The following is a 14,421-nucleotide window of genomic DNA, read 5'->3' on the forward strand; positions in this document are numbered from 1 at the left end:
GTTCCTCTCCTTCAGGCGCCTGCAGCCCTGGGTGCTGGGGCAGTCACCATGCTCAGGACAGCAGCAGCACAAGCCAGGAATGAGTCACGTTTTTTATTAGGACAATGAGAAATTGAATCTACAGCCTGTTGTTTAACAGTGACAGCAGCGTTTCAGTGCATGGGAATGCAAATTGCAGTTTAAAGGTACAACAGTCACAGAATCACAAAATGGGGTTTGGTTCAAAGGGACCTTAAAGATCATCTTGTTCCACCCTCCCCTGCCATGGGCAGTCATTAAAAGTGACAAGAAATCTTACAGAATAGGGTTAACAAAGCCACTCCTTACAGAGTACCATAAAGCCCTGTTATAGCAACCGATGCACCTCAGCTTTAAGCCTTCTTCAGGGTTTTGCCACTGTGTCAAACGAGGCTGGGACACATACACTCTCCCTGACACTGTGCGACGGCCAGCTCTCAGCAGAGCAGACGGAGTGATGCTCTTCAAAACAAAGTCAGACTGTGACTTTAAAAACTGGCAGAATTCAGACATGTAGCACTGCAATGTCTCATGTACACCACTGTGGGGACAGGATGACAGTACTGGACAGAAGTACCTCCAACCAAAAGGTAATATTCCATAAGTTAATTCTCTAAAGAGCAATTCTTCCATTATTTGTGTCAGTGTGAGGACCAACAGCTCAGTAACGTGGCCAAAGGGATGTAGGTTGCAACACTCACATGAACACATCACACAGGACCTGCACACTCTGTGTTTTCTCACAGTCACCCTGGCCACAGGGAGCTGAGGGGGGGACTTCAGATAGGGTGATTCGTGACCCCAGCAACACATTCCAATGAGAAAATACACTTCTTTCTCTTGAAAAAGAAATAGGTAACATTTCTTGAGGCCAATGTACCTTGTCCACCCATCTCTGACACAGCAGAACAAGAGTCACTGGTAGGGAAGCTACTATTGAAATCCCTTGGAAAGGGAGCCAAGAACTAAATACTTCTTTCTTCACTGCACTGTTCCTCTTAATGCGAGACAAGCGGCTGCATCCTGGAGTCTCAGAACTCTTTTCTTGAATCATTTACGATTCTCAAGAAAAAAACTCTCCAAAACACATCCCTGAATCTTGCTCGTCTCTGGCTCCGTCAGCCACCTCAGTGCCTTGTGACAAGCACCGCAGACACCACTTCTGTGACTCAGACCAGAAGCAGCAGGCTCACAAATGCATCACCTTGTCCCTTCCCCACCCCAGAGGGAGGACAGACCCTTCCCCCTGCTCCACTGCAGTGACCCCCTCACCACACGTGCTGTCCAAGCCCAGGAAAGGGCAGCAAACACTCTCACAGCTTTAAAGTGCAAAACCAGCATCAAGTATGGCAAATAAAGGCAGAGAAATAAACTTTTCCCATGCCCTGAGCAAGCATCTTACTAGGAGCAGGGACCAGTCAGGACTCCAGCCCAGCAACTGTCCCCATGACTGTCTTTAATGCCGAAATAAAGGCCTGCATTGCCTCTGGCTTTGCCTCACTCTGCTTCACTGAAACCTGCATCTCCGAATCTGCTGCCTCGAGCAAGAGCTCTGTTAGGAAGAGGCAACCTGTGTCATCCTGAGCACTGAGATAAGCTTTCCATGGCTGGACACCAGCTTTGCTCATAGCAATAGTCTGGATGTGGACAACGTGAAGAGCTGTCTGTATGGTATCTGGATGAACTGCCCCACACCAGGGCAGAGAAAGGTGCCAGTTTGTATCCAAGCTCAGCCAGGTCTTCTCAAACTGTTCTGCAGTCAGGTGAACATCAGGAACTAAGGTCAGGCTGCATGTGTCAGGATGGACCTTGAGGACTTCTTTATCCTCTTCAGAAATCAGTGACTCTGAAATGAAACCATAAATATGTGAGATGCAGCATCCAAGGTGCAGCTCCCAGTTTAACAAAGAACATCTTATGCAGCCACCAAGGTGGCTGGGATCACAGCAACTGCCTCCAGCAGCATCCTCTGGCCCAGTAAAGTGGTGACCAGCCACACATTGCATGGGATAGTCAGAACACTAAGTCAGCATTCTCAAAGCACTGTGATCTTCTTCCAGGTATTAAACCCACACTAGAACATCTACTAGTGGAAACCAGCTCCCAGATGGAGTGAGTTACCTGTGTCTCTGTTGCTGGAGTCAACACGAAGAGAACAAGTGTAAGAGGGTTCTGCTGGCTGGTGAGCAGTGACAAGTGCCCAGCGTTCTCTGCCATAAACCGGTGCAAGAGTATTAAACTCTGAAGCCCACGCATTCACGGGTTGCTCAGTTTTATCTTCCAGAAGGCCCAGGGAGGGATCAGACTTGGGGCTGCACAGGACCCGTTTCACTTGCTCCACACCAGACTGCAAAAGGCGATAGTAGAACAATCCACGGTCTCGTACGGCCATATCCGTCTCCTCCTCTGGGAATCAGAGAGACATACTTTATGGAGAATTCTATCATCCAGATTTCCTTGAAGTACTAACCTTTCATCATTAAAAATGGACTCTCAGGGATACAGTGTAAGCCTGCTGCACTCATCAACCAGACACCTAGGGGCCAAGTAGAAGCCTAAGGCATAAAGCCACTTTCCCTTGCCACCCACGATGGTTTCCTCGCAACTAGGACACTGACACACGGCATCCATGCACTGGGAACACAGCAAAACCAGGTCCCAGAAAGCCTGTACTACAGCTTCGGGGAAAGAGAATGAAGGGAACCCACCTATGCAGAAGTAGAGCAGCCTCCCTAGCGTGTCCTGACACTCAGCAGGACGGGACAGGAAGAGGCGCACCAGTGCTGTCAGAAGCTCCATCTTCACCGCTGGAAACATCTCTGATTTCACATTCTCCACAAAGTCCTCTAAAACATAGGGAGCATTTGGTACTTTCTCACCGTGGGTGCCCAGGAGCCAGATCAACGCTTGCTTGCCCTGAAGGAACCACACAGAAAAACCCCAGCAAATAGGTGCTGTGCACCAGAAAGACAGAGTTGACCTGAAACAAACAGACTTGAGAACACATCTTCTGAAGGTTTCTGATCTTTGCCCACCAATCTCGAGCCCAGAGGACGAAGAGTCATTGTCTACCCAGCCCAGGGCACAAAGCCACCTTACCTCACTGTCCTGGATGGTGTCCTCACAGCCAGGCAGTGCCTGACACACTGCATCCGTGCACTGGGGACACAGCCAAACCAGGTCCCGAAAAGCCCTTATGACTGCTGCAATGAGACAAAGTGCACAGCATTCCCCAGGAGTTACAGAACCACTTGGGAAATAGATTCCACAAACACCCATTCAAGAGTCTTTGCAAATCTCAGTTAGGGAGGTCAGTGCCTTGCTTGTGACTATGATTTGAGACACCCTTCAAAGCCCCACGACACTGTGGTTGTCAGAGCAAAGCTGCACCAAAGTCTAAAATAAAGCCCTGAAACTTCAGATTGTTCCTCTGGCTGCTGGAAATAACCTCTTTTCTGGACATTCCCAGCCTTTAAAAAGACACTGACTCACGATGATTCACACAAACAAGGTCAGAATGACAAAACTAACACCAATTCAAAACAAGTCTTTTGATGAGCTTTAGGTTAGAATTGTAAAGGCTCTGGTGCCCAGTTACAGAAGCAGCAGCAGCTTCTGAGACCTAATTCAAGAGCTGAGTGAAAGCATGTGATTTTTCAAAACTGAAAGCAGGACCACTTAAAAGAGAGGGCTGAAACAGCAATGATAACCTTAGATCTGAGGGCAGCAGAAGAAAAAGATGCCTTGGTACAACTGAATCAGACTACGGAGCATTGTGTACAGTTCTGGTGTCCTCAACATAAAAAGGACATGGAACTGTAGGAACAAGTTCAGAGGAGGCCACGAGGACGATCAGGGGCTGGGGCACCTCTTGTATGAAGACAGGCTGAGAACACTGGGGCTGTTCAGCCTGGAGAAGAGAAGCTGCGTGGAGACCTCAGAGCAGCTTCCAGTGTCTGAAGCGGGGCTATAGGGATGCTGGGGAGGGACTCTTCATTAGCGACTGTAGTGACAGGACAATGGGTAACAGGTTCAAACTGAAACAGGGGAAGTTTAGATTTGGATACAAGGAGGAAGTTCTTTACTGTGAGGGTGGTGAGGCACTGGAATGGGTTGCCCAGGGAGGTTGTGATGTTCCATCCCTGGCAGTGTTCAAGGCCAGGCTGGACAGAGCCTTGGCTGACATGGTTTAGTGTGAAGTGTCCCTGCTCATGGCAGGGGGTTGGAACTGGATGATCTTAAGGTCCTTTCCAACCCTGACTATTCTATGAGGGACAGAAATCACAAGGATTTAAAAGATCTATTCATCATCTTGGCCCTCAAGCAGTCACTAAAATGCCTCTGCTGAGTGAGTCCTCACTCCCCATGTCAGCAGGTGGCAGCCAGAAAGGAGCCTCCCCATCAGCCCATGAACACAGCTATGACCCCCACAAAGGAAGGAAAAACTACAGTGTCTGGTCACACCAGAGATCCTCAGCTCCACCAGGAAGATGCCAGTTAAAAGCCAAATGCCTTTGAAAGCCTCGAGTTTGGGATCACAAGCCCCAGCAGCACCATTCCTGAAAGCATCAGCCAGGCAAACAACGTGCAGATGATTACCTGAAGTGATATGTTCCTGCTGAAGCCTCAGGAGCTCTGTCAGAATCCCCACACACTGTTCTGTGTATGTCCTAGCAATATTGCCTGCAGAGACACCAAAGGTCATCAAATTCCACCTTTCAGCATGAAATAGGAACCACGAGCCCAACTCTTCATCACAAACTCACTTTAAAGCAATAGGCTTCCTCTTTTTGACTACAGCTTCTGAAAGTGGAGTCAAACAAGCCTGTTCTCCACACAAGGGATGTTTCTTTTTCTGAAGCCATGCCCCAGAACTCTGAAGTTTTCTTAAATGTAACATAAGAAAGGATTTTAGCATCCCTGGCTTTCTCCTTATGAATGATACAGAAACTCCTCAGTTTTAAAGCTTACACAACCAAAACTAAAGTGCCCCAAATCATCTTACCTCTGCCCCCATCACAACTCAAAGAACAAGCAGTTATTAGAGCAGCTCCTCCACACACTACACTAAGACTGATTAATAAGATGAAATGCACCATTTCTTTAGAGTACCTTAAATATCAGAGCACAGATATCTGAACAAGGTTCAAGGACATTATGAAACAATTCAATGCTAGGACACTCATCAGAGACCAGCCCACCTTAAAGGTCTTGGGCTGCAGCTGCTCCCAAGGCAGGACACAGCTCTTACCTATGGCAAAGATTGCCCCTTGGGCAAGCTCTATCGATACATCATTGCAGTAGCTCTTCAGCTCCTCCAGCACTTGCTGTACATTTTCATCATTCACCAGCTCGCACAACACATCCATCTTCTGGCATTTGATGTAGTGGGGCTCTGAATACGAACAGAAGAACTTCTTGTAGTGGCTGCTGAAATGGCCAGGAAGGCTACGAAGGATCTGACGCACGTGGCACAGTGCGGTGAAGCAGAGCTCTCTGCTCTCAGAGGTGCAGGCAGCCAGCAGCGGGCCCTTCACCCTCACCAGAACATCTGCCTGCACGTGCGGGTACTCCCTGGCCAGCACTAGGAAAAGCTTGGTGGCTGCCATCACAACGCTGGGGCTGCTGCTTTTGAGACAGCCATCCAGTAAATTGAGTATGTCAAAGAGCTCCTCCTCAGCGCGAGGCTTGTAGCGTAGCAGGAAGGTGAGCACCTCGCTCTGCCCCCACTGATCCAGATCTGCCATCCTGCCGAGAGAACAAACACAGTTTGCAGGAGTCAAGAAGCACAGAGATCTGCACTGCGTGGAGCAGAGGCCTGAGCTCCTTACAGTGTCTGTTCCAAGCCAAATGCTGTGCTTCACAAGTAGGTACCACGATTTTCTCTCAAGAGAACCAGTTTGTGCAGATTAGGATCACTCATGTACACTTTTTCTGGTACTCTAAGCTAGACAGCAACACTGACAAGAACCCTGGGCAGAGCAATACTGCTCTTCTGCCAGATCATGCAGAATTCCCATGGCAGGGGGGTTGGAACTGGATGATCTTAAGGTCCTTTCCAACCCTAACTATTCTGTAATTCCATAATTACCTGCAGAAAAGTTAATCTCTTCAGCAATGGATAAATTATGTGTCTTTCAAAGGATTGGGAGAGACACAGCAGAACATACCTGTGTACTGTTACCAAATAACCAGATTAAGTTGCCCAAAGAAGTGGTAAATGCTCCATCCCTAACAGTGTTTAAGGCCAGGCTGGACAGAGCCTATGGCAGGGGGTTGGAACTAGATGATCTTAAGCTTCTTTCCAACCCTAACCATTCTATGATTCTATTAACCTACAGTTCAAAACCAAACCAGCAAACCTGAAGCAAAGACTCCCTGGAAAAGCAGGACAGCATAGATTTCTCTTCAAACCTTAGCAAAAACCTGTTTAGTTTCTCTTAGGATGGGCACTACCCTCTTTGGGTGCCCGACTCTGCCCTTCAAGTTCTGACAGGAGCTCTGCTAGCATACAAAAAGCAAGAATAAGAACGAAGCTTCCAGCACCATCTTAAGAGCAAAGAAAACCAACCTGTTGAGGAGATGATGGGCAATGGGTTTGTTGATGACAACTCCTCCCTCCTTCTTCAAGATCTCTTCTAATGCCCTCAGACAATTCACAACTACAATAGGATCCGGGTCGCGAAGCAAACTGTACAGCTCATTCACCAAAGCACCATCTGCAAAGCAGCAGAGGTCCTTCCATCAGATTCTGTTGCCATGCTGCAGTTCAATCACTATCTATAGGCATTTAGCAACAACAAACGATACAGCTTGAACTGCAAGAAGGAGCCAACAAAAACTTCCAGCTCTGCAGTAACGCCTGCAACTTCTCCCTGAAGGGCTGTGGATGTGGGAATGGTGCCCAGCCCATCAGAAACTCTGGAAATGGCCACGGAATCATGGAACCATAGAATCAAACAGGTTGGAAAAGACCATTAAGATCAAGTCCAACCATTACCCCAGGACTGGGGGTATGCTAAAGCAATCTCTGAGGGCCTCATCTACATGCTTTGTGAATAGTTCCAGAGATGGTGATTCCATCAATTTCCTGGGATGGAAAAGGTGATGGATAGCACCCATGCATGGCAGGAGGCCTTTTAAAAGCAGGTATGAAAGAGGCACTCCAACAAAGAGCCTCACAGTGCTTGGTGCCCCATTACCAGTCCAATCTGCACTGACAGCCTGCTTATCTTCCTTCTTCTCCCCAGTCCCTCTATTGTACCACTACCGCAACCCAGCGACAGCGAGCCCAGCACAGGCCTGCACAACCCCCAGGTCCCATGGGTCACCCCCTCCTCCTGCTGAGCTCCCCACTGCAGAGCCCTGACCCCACTCACCCACTTCGCAGTCCCCCTGCAGCTTCAGCATCTTGGCGCAGCCCAGCACCGCCACTCTCCGCACGTAGGAGGCTTTATCCCGCAGGCCGCTCAGGAGGGGCTGCTGCAGGTACTCCTGGATGCCGGGCATCCTGCGGGCAGGAGGGAGGGAGGGCATCACAGTGGGACACTGATACACGGACTGACTCCACAACTCGTTAGAGTTGTAAAGTAGGTATGATTTATTCAGCACTGAGGCGCATGCAGATTGCTCCTCCAAAAGTATGTGCACCTTTCCTTTGCCACTCAGTTCATTTATATTATATATAATGATTACCTAAACATGGGATTGCTTCACACCTAATACATATGCAAAACCTATTCCCATCTAGTATTATAATTAGTTTTCTGGCATTCATCCCGTTGGTGCGCCTGCGCAGTGCCTCCTGGTGGTGGTCGTTAGGGGGTCATGAGGATGAAGGTCTCTAGTTCCTCTTCATCACTGCGAGTAATCTCTTGCTTTCACACAGACTCAATGGGGTTTCAGGTCCTGTCCAAACCTCAGGTTCGGTACAAGCTGGTTTTACGTATCTTAAAGCAGAAACTTGTCAAGTTTGCAAGTTTTGTTACTCTGGCAATCTTTTGTTCCTTTTCTTTCTATGGATCCTATTTAACCAAGAACGTCTTCAATGTTAAGTTATGAATCTGATCTACTACAATTCTGCCTCGCAGCCGTAACTGCTGCAATTCTGCTTCACCGTTCTAGCAACTTTGACTCCTACGGTTCTGCTTCACCAAGCACAGCGACTGCTTCAGCAAGCAGGCACAATGTTAACCCTTTATTTCCCGGTACCAACACGGTCCTCCTCCCGCATCACGGCCACCCCCCCTGCTCCCTCCCATCGCACCTGAGGCCGCACATGCTGCGGAGGGCGAGCCCCCTGACAGCGGGGCTGGGGTGGGCGCAGTCCTTGCGCAGGGTGTTGACCGCCAGCAGCGCCAGCTGCGGCTGCCGCGGGGCCTGCGCCCGCACGTACAGCGACACCAGCTTCTTCTGCACCACGTCCGGTACCGCGCTGGCCTTCACCATCTCCGGGAACAGCCCCGATACGTCCACTCCCTGCGCCATGTGCCTGTGGCGGAGACACGGCTCAGCAAGGGCCGACCTCGCGACCGGATAACCCTACCGGATAACCCCACCGGACAACCCCACCGGATAACCCTACCAGGTAACCCCACCGGATAACCCTACCGGATAACCCCACCGGGTATAAACCACCGGATAACCCCACCGGGTAACCCCACCGGATAACCCCACCGGGTAACCCCACCGGGTAACCCTACCGGATAACCCCACCGGGTAACTTCACGGATAACCCTACCGGATAACCCCACCGGATAACCCCACCGGATAACCCCACCGGGTAACCCCACCGGGTAACCCCACTGGATAACCCCACCGATAACCCCACCGGGTAACCCCACTGGATAACCCCACCGATAACCCCACCGGGTAACCCCACTGGATAACCCCACCGATAACCGCACCGGGTAACCCTACCGGGTAACCCCACCGGGTAACCTCACGGATAACCCCACCGGATAACCCCACCGCATAACCCTACCGGCACCCTCCCCGCCCTCAGCACCGCCCCGCGCTGCGCACGCACCTCCCTCCCCGCCTCCTCGCCCTGCGCGCCTGCGCGGCTCCGCCCACCCCGAATTCGGCGGGAAGCGGGGTCCCGCGCTCCCGCCATGAGCGGCACGGTGATCCCCGGGACGCCCATCGCCGTGGACTTCTGGAGCGTGCGCAAGGCCGGCGGCGCCCGCCTCTTCTTCCTCTCGCACCTGCACTCGGACCACACCGTGGGGCTCTCCAGCACCTGGAACCGGCCCCTGTACTGCTCGCCGCTCACCGCCCGCCTCCTGCACCGCCGCCTGCAGGTACGTGCGCCCCGGCCCTGCCCTCACCGCCCGGCCTGCGCCCTGCCCCTCATCGCCCGCTCCACGCAGGTGCCGGCGTGCTGGATCCGTCCCCTCGAGGTGGGTCAAAGCCATGTCCTGGGCGAGGAGGTGACAGTGACTCTGCTCGACTCCAATCACTGCCCCGGCTCGGTCATGTTCCTCTTCGAGGGCACCTTCGGCACCATCCTTTATACAGGTACGGGGCAACCCCCTGCGGCCCTCGCTGCGGCCGCCGGCCCACGCTGACAGCCGTGTCCTTGCAGGGGACTTCCGCTACACCAGTGCCATGCAGGGCGAGGCGGTGCTGAGGGGCCGCCACATTGACCGCCTGTACCTGGACAACACCCACTGCAACCCGCAGCGGTCCCTGCCCTCGCGGCAGCACGCCACGCACGAGGCCGCGCGCATCATCCGCAAGCACCCGCGGCACCAAGTCGTTATCGGTGAGCGCTGCCTCCGCCTGCGGTGCACTCGCCTTCCCCCCCCCCCCCCCATCCCTGGTGTGCTGCTCATGGCTTTCCTTGCAGGTGTGTACAGCCTGGGCAAGGAGATGCTGCTGGTGGACCTGGCAGTGGAGTTCAGCACCTGGGTGGTGGTGAGCCCCTGGCGCCTGGAGCAGATGCGGCTGCTGGAGCTGCCTGATGTGTTCACCGCTGAGGAGGGCGCCGGCTGGATCCGTGCGGTGGATGTCGCTGAGATCCGCTGGGATACCCTCGTCAGCTGGAACACGCTGCACCCTACCATCGCCATCCTCCCTACCGGCAGGCCCATGAAGGTCACGCATCCCAACATCCACCTCATTCCGTACTCTGATCACTCGTCCTTTTCAGAGCTGTGCGAGTTTGTGAAGTGGCTGAAACCTTGCTCAGTCATCCCAATTGTGAAGGGCGGCATGTGCCAGGCTTACTTTCAAGAATACCTAAGTTCTGGCCCCCAGGCACTTCCTGACCTCAGAGTCCTAAAACCTGTGCAGGAATCTGTACAGCAGCAAAGCAGAAGGAAAGGGCAGGAACCCAAGTGTCTCTTGAAGAGAGCTGTGTGGCATTCTGTGCCCAGAGGAGTTGTTTATGAGTCGCTAGAGAAATACCCTGAGAATTCTGAAGAGTTCAGAGGTTTTGAGGTTCCTCAGCAGAACTGCTGCGAGTCCGCTTGCTGCTTGACTGAAGGTTGCACTTGTCACATGGGCAAGGAGACAGGGAAGGAAGAGCAGAGTGGAGAACAGCCAGGAGTAGCCAGGGCAGCTAGTGCTGTCAGCCAGGCGCCTGTTTCCGATGAGCCCTTTCCAACTGGACTTGCAGAGCAGTATTTGCTCACTCCCCTGAATGTCCTAAAGCAGAATTCCTCACAGAAATTTGACAAGCTGGTGGAAGACTTCTTTAGGAGGTGAGAAGCACTTTGAAAAACTGTGACACTTGCCAGTGCCAATGCGTTCTATGCATTCGAAGGCACGGGCTCAGGTTTCCCATCAGAAGAGAGGAGCTGCGCTCTTGGGGCTCTTTACATCTTACTAGGACAGGTTTGTGGGCATTAATGTTTTAAAGTGATTTCTTTTTCTATCTGTTTGCATCTGTTGGGTCTCCACACTACACTTGAGCAGTGCAGTCCTGCAGTGCGTGTGCCTTGTCTCCACTTTTTGCAGTGACTTACCCGTTTCTTGTGGCAAAAGATGCTGCCAGGTGGAGTCAAGCTGAGCTGCAGAGGGTAGGAGCTGCCTGCAGCTGAAATAGTGGGGTTGGAATGTGTGAAAGAAGCGAGTAGAGCGAACCTGAGAGCCCTACAGATTCTATATTGACAGTGGTTCATTTCAAGATGAATTACAAATATTAAGGTATTACCAATATTATATGTTATTATAAGGTACTATTAAGGTATTACAGATATTAATATTAAGGTATATTTTAAAAATGGTTCTTCAAAAAATCTAGAAAATTATTAATCTAGAAAATTATTTATTAATCTACTCATACCTCCAGACAGCCCTGGTTTTGCTGGAGGTATGAGTAGATTAATAGATTAAAACTGGGCACAGTTCTGCTCTCCTGAGAGCATCATCTTAATGGTAACTGTCAGGTCAATGGCTGGGAAAAGCAGAAATTGTCTGGGTTCTTGAGTTCTGGACTTTCTGGAATGGGTCCCTGTATCCCCTGCAGCCTGAAGTCTGAATTCTGCTTGACTGCAGAGAGCTTCTGGTAACTCCTAGAGTTCCATTAGGGCCACTGCCTTCCCATCTGCTGCCTCCTCTTACACGCAGTGGCAAATGGGAAGGAAGATAATGGAACATCTGCTTAGTGGTGTAAAGTGCTCAGCCTTAACAGCACTGTTTGGAAATAATACTGTGGCTGAACAGCACAAGTGGCTCTATTAGAGGTCAAGCGCTTTCCTGCTCCAGATCAGCTGCAGAGAGCAACAGCCCAACACAGGCAGAAGTGTCAGTAATGGGACCAGCCAGCGGGTACCGCTGTGGAGCCTGGAACACTGTAGTTGTCTGTGCCAAACTGCACCAGCAATATCACAAATTGGCTCCCTGTGTGGTCAAGGCAGCAACACTGGAACAGAAATGGTCACTAAGCACCTTCTTGGAGCAAGAAACCAGCTTGGGATTCAGCTGCTTCTGGTCTCCATTTTGTTACTTTAAACACAAAACGTTTCATGTGATCCTGACCAGGATCAGTCTGCTCTGAGTGTAGTGTCCTGTGAGGTCTTTTTAAAAGCAGTCAGCTTAGGTGGATTGAATTCCCTGAATCAAAACAGAAAAGCAAGTGTTTGCTCTTTGACTAAAGCCAGAGCTAGTGAAAAGCAAAGATGCCTCAGATGCAGCAGTCAGTCACGTGTTAAAAACAAGGCTGTCCTGAACAGTAATCACAGGGACAGCCAGCGTGGGTATATTTGGAAAGCTGTTTGGCAAACATGCTTCCTACCTCCCAGCCCTGTGCCTTCCCAGGCACTGCAACTTGCATCACTGTAAGAGCAGCAGTGCCTCTGCTGGGGCTGCCTGCTGGTGTTGGTGGGGATATCAGAGGTGACTGAGCAGTGTTCTGTGAAACACACTTCCAAAGGGGTAGTAAGGGCAGCTCCAGCCTCTTGCTGTGCTCTGTAAGGTCCTGTTCCTCAGAGGTTTCCGTATGGATTATTTGTTAGTCAAAACTCAACTGCAGCGCTCCATCATGTCAGTGTGAGTGGAGACACAAGCATCTTTTGTAACATCTGAGACTGCCAGGGAAATAGTTGTGCTGTGCTGGTAGTGTGTTGTCTGCTGCTGGCTGCCTTGGAGATGCAGGCTGGTATTTAAACATTGTCCAAAATTAAGTGACTCAGTTGACAGGCAGGTGAGGGAAGCAGTGCCTGAACTCCCAGATTCCATGTCCTGCTCTCTGGTGCAGCCTCTCCACTGCTTAGAAGGAATGCTTGCCTTCTGAGTCACTGCTCCATTTAGCTATGTTGCAAATGACCTCTGAGAACTGATGCATTTTACTGCTGATGTTTGGTGGCATCCAGTCCTTCCGCTTTTATTCTTATCAACTGTTCTTACCAAACATTTATTCAAGGAAACGAAGTAGAGCATCTCCTGGTGAGCCTCTGGGCAAAGGGAGTTGTAAGTGGCGATTCTTTGCGGAGTTAGCTCTGCTCTTTAGATCACACAAAAGGAAAACTGCAGACTTCAGAAGCGGGGGATGTGCACCCCATTTCCGAACACTCAGTTACAACTGTAGAAGAAATGCTGGCTTCTGTTACTGGAGCTTAAAAGGTAACTCCTGCCCCTTCAGAAAGAAGTTATTCAAATCACATAGAACCAAGGAAACCTAAATCTCTTCATGGTTTTAAAAGGCAATAGAAGCAGGAGACACTTCACCAACAGCATATTGGAGATCTTTGCCTTAGCAGAGCAGGTGCTTGGGGCATTTTAAGTGTGTCACACATTTCCTCCTTCTCTTGGGTGTTAAACTACTACTTTTGTGTGTTATCCTAAAATCCTAGGGAACAAACCATGGCCTTGTGGGGATAAGTGGCATTGCTGAGCTTTAAGGCTTCTGAGAATCCTTTGACTTCCCCAAAGCTCCCTGGCAGTAAATAGCTGGCCTCTTAGAGGCTTTGTTCTGCTCATGCTTGCCTCCAGTTTCCCTCTGTTCCTACCACCAGCCTAGCCCACAGGGGGAGTGTTAGTGCAGCTGGGAGCTGGAGTATCATGTACACCAAGGTCTGAACATGCTGTTTCTGGGTGCACATGGATCTGTCAATGCCGCTGCCACAGGTGTGTTTTGCTCACAACACTGACAATGAGAAGCTGTAGCCAAATATTAGCTTGACTGTGGGGTATCGAAGGGCCACATGCTTGGAAACTTACAGTTATCCTAGCAGGAGAAAGAAAAACATGGTGCTGAGACCAAAGCCCTCCCAAATCTATACACACAGAGCATGCTGGAGTGGCTTATCTCTGTTCCACAGTTGGGAACCAAGCCCCAGTGGGATGAAACAACCCACCCAGGGCCTCCCAGAGCCTCCAGAAGAGCTAGGGACGAGCCAAGCTCCTTTTGGCAAGTTTTCAGCACTGTGTTAACAAGCTGTGATCAAATGCTGGAGTGTCATGAAGGCAGGGCAGGCTCATGGCTCTGGGAGCAGGGCTGCCTGCTGAGCTCCTGCCACACAGCTGCCTATGAAAGTCCAGTCACTATACCCTGGAACAGTTCAGTTTGCTCTAGCTTCTCTGAAACAGTGGAAAACCATGAAGGGTGTCCCATCCTTCTTCAGCCTTAGTGTTCACTCTAAGCCTGGAGAAAAGGCAGCCAGAGAAACGCATTCCCCATGCGGGCCTGAAATCTTCCTTTAGCAGATAGTAAGAGGGGTGAGCAGGCAGTACGAATGGTGCTTTACTGGAGGAAGAAATGGAACATGCTATTTCTTGACTCTTAAATGCACACACACACGCACTCCTTTATTAGGATTTTACACAGAAGAGCAATACTGGCCTGCTCACACTTTGCTGCTGGCAGCTTGTTGTCTCACCGTCCCTTGCAGTGTTGCTTGGCACCCTGAGTCCTGGCTGCAGTTATTGCTGCTCAGCATTCTCTCATGGAGAAAAGTT

At 50.7% G+C, this 14,421-nt stretch overlaps 2 protein-coding genes across 2 annotated transcripts; one reads left to right on the plus strand and one right to left on the minus strand.

The window, feature by feature from the left end:
- Positions 1-73: 73 nt before the first annotated feature.
- On the minus strand, positions 74-8,537 carry AP4B1 (adaptor related protein complex 4 subunit beta 1). Its single transcript, XM_062626613.1, has 9 exons — positions 8,285-8,537; positions 7,398-7,528; positions 6,590-6,737; positions 5,270-5,766; positions 4,618-4,701; positions 3,118-3,221; positions 2,727-2,934; positions 2,140-2,424; positions 74-1,864 (listed from the first exon to the last, which is right to left on the minus strand). Exons 1-9 carry the CDS (start codon positions 8,503-8,505, stop codon positions 1,437-1,439), a joined length of 2,106 nt encoding a protein of 701 aa, XP_062482597.1. The 5' UTR covers positions 8,506-8,537; the 3' UTR covers positions 74-1,436.
- A 562-nt stretch (positions 8,538-9,099) lies between these two features.
- On the plus strand, positions 9,100-10,846 carry DCLRE1B (DNA cross-link repair 1B). Its single transcript, XM_062626615.1, has 4 exons — positions 9,100-9,320; positions 9,390-9,537; positions 9,605-9,784; positions 9,869-10,846. Exons 1-4 carry the CDS (start codon positions 9,132-9,134, stop codon positions 10,726-10,728), a joined length of 1,377 nt encoding a protein of 458 aa, XP_062482599.1. The 5' UTR covers positions 9,100-9,131; the 3' UTR covers positions 10,729-10,846.
- The last annotated feature ends 3,575 nt before the right edge of the window (positions 10,847-14,421 follow it).

The sequence above is a fragment of the Pezoporus occidentalis genome, unplaced genomic scaffold (assembly GCF_034315485.1).
Source record: "Pezoporus occidentalis ecotype Australia unplaced genomic scaffold, CSIRO_AGI_Poc_V1 ctg294, whole genome shotgun sequence".
In the NCBI taxonomy this organism is placed as follows: domain Eukaryota; kingdom Metazoa; phylum Chordata; class Aves; order Psittaciformes; family Psittacidae; genus Pezoporus; species Pezoporus occidentalis.

What these genes read in the sequence shown, in the direction of transcription:
- DCLRE1B (XM_062626615.1), top strand. Translation starts at nt 9,132, where the DNA reads ATGAGCGGCACGGTGATCCCCGGGACGCCCATCGCCGTGGACTTCTGG. An exon ending in CGGCACCATCCTTTATACAG is followed by an intron (nt 9,538 to 9,604) that starts GTACGGGGCAAC and finishes GTGTCCTTGCAG; the next exon opens with GGGACTTCCGCTACACCAGT. An exon ending in GCGGCACCAAGTCGTTATCG is followed by an intron (nt 9,785 to 9,868) that starts GTGAGCGCTGCC and finishes CTTTCCTTGCAG; the next exon opens with GTGTGTACAGCCTGGGCAAG.
- AP4B1 (XM_062626613.1), bottom strand. Translation starts at nt 8,505, where the DNA reads ATGGCGCAGGGAGTGGACGTATCGGGGCTGTTCCCGGAGATGGTGAAG. An exon ending in ACACCATCCAGGACAGTGAG is followed by an intron (nt 2,935 to 3,117) that starts GTAAGGTGGCTT and finishes TGGTTCCTTCAG; the next exon opens with GGCAAGCAAGCGTTGATCTG. An exon ending in GCTGCTCTACTTCTGCATAG is followed by an intron (nt 2,425 to 2,726) that starts GTGGGTTCCCTT and finishes TCTGATTCCCAG; the next exon opens with AGGAGGAGACGGATATGGCC.